General features: G+C 34.5%; 1 protein-coding gene across 1 annotated transcript; it reads right to left on the bottom strand.

Moving 5' to 3' along the window:
- Positions 1-3,412: 3,412 nt before the first annotated feature.
- Positions 3,413-5,397, bottom strand: LOC148240229 (uncharacterized). Its single transcript, XM_088212100.1, has 2 exons — positions 4,799-5,397; positions 3,413-3,518 (listed from the first exon to the last, which is right to left on the bottom strand). The coding sequence occupies exons 1-2, from the start codon at positions 5,395-5,397 to the stop codon at positions 3,413-3,415; spliced, it is 705 nt and encodes a 234-aa protein (XP_088068226.1).
- Between the last annotated feature and the right edge of the window lie 426 nt (positions 5,398-5,823).

The following is a 5,823-nucleotide window of genomic DNA, read 5'->3' as shown; positions in this document are numbered from 1 at the left end:
TTAATACATAATGCTATGTATGCCATAGCAGAATGGTGTTGCTGAAAGGCGTAATCGTACTTTAATATAAATGGGTAGGAGTATGATCTGTACCTATTTCTTTATGGGGTGAAGCCTTAAAGACCACAATGTATATCTTGAACAGAGTTCTTAGTAAGGCAATATCTGCAACTCCTTTTGAGTTGTGGATTGATAGAAAACGAAGTTTAAGAGGTTTACATATATGGGGTTATCCAGTGATGCAAGAATCTTAAATCCTCACGAGAAAAAGGTTGATTCAAGGACAATATCTGGATATTTTATTGGTTATTCAATAAGTCCAAAGTGAATAGATTTTACTGTCCTAACTATGGTACGAGAATAATTAAAACCGTTAATGCCAGATTCTTAAAAAATGACGAAATCAATGGGTGTGAAACATGAAAACTAGATATTGAGGAAATAAAAGTGGATATCCCACCACCATTTTTGCCTCAAGAAACAACTCTCACTCATCCTTCTTAATAAGTTACAGAAAATGAGCTATATAATAGAAATGGTTCATTACCACAAAAAGATGTTGTCATTGAAAATGTTATAAAACAACCTCAATTAATACCTTTGAAAAGATCTCAAATGGAAAGAAAATTTACTATATCATATGATTATGTAGTATATCTACAAGAATCTAATTTTGATATTGGGATAAGATCATATTCGATTACGTTTTCACAAGCCATGGAAAGTGATGAATCTAATAAATGGATAGAAGCTATGAAAGAAGAGTTAAAGTTTATAGACCATAATGATGTTTGGGATCTTGTCGAATTGCCTAATAATTGTAAGAGTGTCGATTGTAAATGGGTCTTCAAGACCAAACGCTATGCTAAAGATAGTATCGAACTATTTAAAGGTAGACTAGTGGCCAAAGGTTTTACTCAAAAGGAAGTTATAGATTATAGAGATACCTTCTCTCCAGTTTTTAAAAAGAATTCCCTTAGAATCATTATGGCATTTGTAGCACATTTTGATTAGAGTTACATCAAATGGATGTGAAAACTACTTTCTTGAATGAGAGTTTGGATGAAGATATCTATATGGATCAACCTGAAGGGTTCGCAATGAAAGGAAAAGAACACTTAGTTTGTAAATTAAAGAAATCTATTTATTGTCTTAAACAAGCTTCGAGATAATGGTATATAAACTTTAATGATACTATTACATCTTTCAAATTTAAAGAAAACACTGTTGATCAGTGTATATATATGAAAATTAATGGGAGCAAGTTTATATTTATGATACTACATGTGGATGATATTTTGCTAGCTAGTAGTGATCTTGGTTTGTTATACAAAACTAAGAAATATCTCTCTAAAAACTTTTAGATGGTTGATATGGGTGAAGCAACTTATGTTATTAGAATAGAAATTTTCAGAGATCGTTCTCGAGGATTGTTAGGTTTTGTCTCATAAAGGATATATTAACCGAGTTTTAGAGAGATTCAATATGCAATTATGTTCAGCCATTGTTGCACGTATTCTTAAGAGTTACAAATTATTCAATAGTCAGTGCCCAAAAAATTACTTAGAAAGGGAACGAATGATGAACATTCTATATGCATCTGTTGTGGGAAGTTTGATGTACACATAAACCTGTACTAGACTAAATATCAGCTATACTATTGGTATATTGAGAAGATATCAAAGTGATCCAAGAATTGAACACTAAAAAGCTGCAAAGAAGGTTATGAGGTATCTTCAAGGGATAAAAGATTATATGCTTATATATAAAAGATTATAACAATTAGATGTGATTGGATACTCAGACTCAGATTATGGCGGTTGCTGTGATAGCTTAAAGTCTACTTCAGATTTTGTCTTTATGCTAGCGAATGGGATAATTTTGTGGAAGAGTGTAAAATAGTCTATTACTGCCTCATCCACAATAGAGGCTAAGTTTATAGTATCTCCAAGGGGTCTCTCAATCACGATATGACTGCATCATATCAGAACGATATATAGCTCTAACTTTCTGTTGTCTTTCTTTTCTTAAGATGTGTTGAATTCAATAAAAAGATGACTTCTGTATAAAAGTTTCTTACATATACAAAATCTCCCACTCGGCCACACAAGCCACACAAGCCACAATATATTACCACATCAACATATCTATCACGCTTCATACAGGATATTAGGTGTGCAACCAAAAGGAAACAAGTAGTGTTATATTAAGTCACCATCTAACTAATATAAGACTTTCATATTTATAATACACCAGATTATTTGAACATCACCGTTAGCATACAATGTCCCTCTATGGTATAATTATATTATTTGATTATATACAAAATATAACTGCTCTGGCTTATGTGATGATGTCAGAAAGATTCTTCCTTAGACACTCATAACAATCCATCTCAACTTGACTGCTTTTCTAACCTGCTCATTTAGACCGTATAGGTCGTGACCCTTGGAAATATATTAAAGTAGCAACATCAAATCTTGACTTCATGTGATTGCTCCAAGTCGAAGGTTATCATACAAGAAGGACACAAGAGTCAATAGGTTTTACACAGTGATAAAGTAGGGAATTATTTTGTCACTCCCTATATCAGCCATCATATAACACATATTAGTATGATATGTATGTCACAACATAGCTCCCACTAAATTGGCCATGTCATTTTTCTATGTCGTGCAAATCATAAGTCCAAATACTACTCAAGAGTCTAACTCGAGCCACTTAATCAACATACTCAATGTGTGACCTGACACTCAATATTCAGCTATAAGACTTTAGTATGAAATCGGGTATATTTCATACTCGACTTTCTAGAGTCTCATCTTAGACATACTAAGGTGACTATAAAATTTTAATATTTAGTCATTAATGCAACACGAGTATAAAGATAGTCCATATTACATATAGTTAACACAAATATGATTTAGTCCTATCCTACTCGCTACTCAAGCATTAGGGAGCTCACTCATGTGATATGGTCAATCAAAAAGCCTGGTGACATTATTGCGTGCCTAATTATACGATTATGTTCATGAATATTTCATAAGAAAATAAAAACTTTTATTTCATAAATGATCAATACACAAAAACATATGTCCATTACGTATCAAATCTCATTTGAAAATTAAAGCCTACGCATACCCAGACTCTTCACATGACCCCGAAAAGCATCTATAGGTATTGTCTTAGTCAAAGGATCAACAACCATTTTGCTAGCTGATATATACTTAATAGCAATTTTTTATTTTTTGATGGTGCCTCGAATGAAGTGATAACAGCTCTTAATATGCTTGATTTTCCTATGGAATTTCGGATCCCGAGCATATTGGATAGCAGCAGTATTATCACAATGCATTTCTACAGGTTCATCAATTTTAGGGGTGATGTTGAGATCCTGTAGAAAGCTTCTCAATCAAATTGTCTCTTGTATAGCAAGACAATTAGCAACATACTCTGCTTCCATTGTAGATAAAGCAATGCAGTCTTGCTTTTTACTACACCAAGATATGGCACCTCCACTAAGGACAAAAACATATCCTAAGGTCGACTTAGACTCATCCCAATCGCCATCCCAGTTTGTATATGAATATCCTTTCAACCTTAAGTCCCCTCCTTGATAACAGAGGATTAGGTCACTTGTTCCATGAAGGTAGCGCAAGATTTTCCTAACTGTTTGTTAATGAGCAAGTCCAGGGTTGCTTTGATAACGACTTACCAAACCAACTGCAAAATAAATGTTCGGCTGTGTACACAACATGACATACATCAAACTGTCTATTGCACTAGTATAAGGAACGTTGTTCATTTTCTTTTTCTCTTTATCTGTCTTTGGGCACTAGTCAAGGCCAAAGGTTAGATACTTCTCAACAGGAGTGTCAACGGGTTTGGATTAATACATCCGAAATCGTTCGAAGACTTTCTTAATATATGCTTCTTGGCACAGTCCTAAAAGATTCTTAGGACGGTCTCTTATTATTTCTACGCCAAAGACAAACCTGGCTTCACCCATGTCCTTCATCTCAAAAACAGAGGACAACCACTAATTAATGGCATTGATCATTTCCACGTTGTTTCCAACTAATAGTATGTCATCTATGCATAAGCAGAGAAACATAATCCCTCCCATTATTTTCTTAACATACACACGATGGTCTTCATCTACCATGGACAAACCAAACGAAGTAATGACTTTATGGAATTTGAAATACCATTGTCTGGAAGACTGCTTAAGACTATATATGGATCTTTTAAGATGAAAAACTTTGTTTTCTTGACCTTTTGAGACAAACCCAATAGGTTGATCCATATATATTTCTTCCTTAAGTGTACTATTGAGGAAAGCAGTTTTAACATCCATTTGAAATAACTCTAACTTCAAATGCGCAACCAGGGCTAGAAAGAGGTGAATTGAGGTAAATCTCACCACAGGACAAAAAGTCTCTTTATAGTCTATATCCTCAATTTGGGTAAAACCTTTCACCACTCGTCGGGTCTTAACCTTTTCAATTGATCCATCCGCTCCATGTTTTATCTTGAAAACCTACTTGTTTTTAATTGATTTACGTCGATGCGGAAGATCAATTAGTTCTCAAACCTTATTTCTCGTCATTGAGTCCATCTCATCCCTCATGCCATCAATCCACTCTTTACTATTTGGTGAATTCACAGCCTCCTTAAAGGAGGTGGGTTCCTCAATTTCTAAAAGAGTGCATAAGAAAATTTCTCATTCGATTTGAAAATATCGTCGAGAAACTTTTTCACATTCACTCATTTGGATTCTAGGACCTTCATCACCTACCTGACTAGATGACAAAGACTAACCTCATGTTCCAAGCTCAGAGCTTGAGGACTAAACCCATTTTCTGGTGGATTATCATTTGTAGGCAAGTTTTCACCATCTAGAATAATAGGGTCACTCCCACTATCTATTTTATTTGGTAGAATATCACTATTTTTGGTGACTTGGTAGGTTTTCAATGCCTCCCCCTCAATAATAGATAGTTGCATGTCCTCCTGTAACTCATACAGTTTGAGATTCTCTTTTATTTTACCAATGCTTGGGAACTCATCCTCAAGGAACTCAACATTGTGGGAGTCAATTTCAGTCATGCCACCATTCGGGTGTTCTCCAAACAATACATATCCTTTTGAATGTTCAGGATATCTGATGAACACCATCTTAGTTGCTCTTAGACTTAGTTTTTCGTGCTTATGGATTAGGTTATGCACATAGCCCGCCGACCCCCAAGGATGTAAATGATCCAAAATGGGCTTTTTGCCATTCCATAACTCATATGGAGTGACGGGTACACTTTTTCTTGGTATACAATTAAGGATGTAGGTTGTCGTAAGCAACGCATCTCCGCAAAAATTATTAGAGAGATTGGCATATGCCATAATCGATCTAACCATGTCTAGTAATGTACAATTTCTTCACTCTGCAACACTATTTTATTGTAGAGTATGGGAAATTGTAAGTTGCCTAGTATACTATTTTTCTCACAATATTTTTTGAACATATCATAAAGGTATTCATGACCATGATCAATTTGAAGAGTCTTTACTCTTCGATCCATTTGATTTTTCACTTTCGCTATAAAACATTTGAACATATCTAGCGCTTCATAGCGAAGAGAAATTAGATACACATATTCATATCATGAATAGTCATCTATAAAAATGAGAAAGTATATGGAACCATGACGTGAAGGCCCGTTAATATCAAAATGAATTGAAGTCTTACCAAAAGGCTTTTTATTTGTTTTACCGGCTAAGCATGCCTCACATTTAGGCAATTTAACCTTAGTAAGTTGGCCCAGAAGA

Source organism: Carica papaya, chromosome 9 (assembly GCF_054855325.1).
Source record: "Carica papaya isolate Zhongbai chromosome 9, ASM5485532v1, whole genome shotgun sequence".
Lineage (NCBI taxonomy): Eukaryota > Viridiplantae > Streptophyta > Magnoliopsida > Brassicales > Caricaceae > Carica > Carica papaya.
The sequence above is the reverse complement of the archived record's forward strand: the minus strand, read 5'-3'. Positions and strand labels throughout refer to the sequence as shown.

Bases quoted from the DNA above. Each gene is read 5' to 3' on its own strand.
- LOC148240229 (XM_088212100.1), bottom strand. From the start codon at position 5,397: ATGGCATATGCCAATCTCTCTAATAATTTTTGCGGAGATGCGTTGCTT. The intron at 3,519-4,798 runs GTAGGTGATGAA...TTTTGTCCTTAG, and splicing joins AGTCTTTGTCATCTAGTCAG to TGGAGGTGCCATATCTTGGT.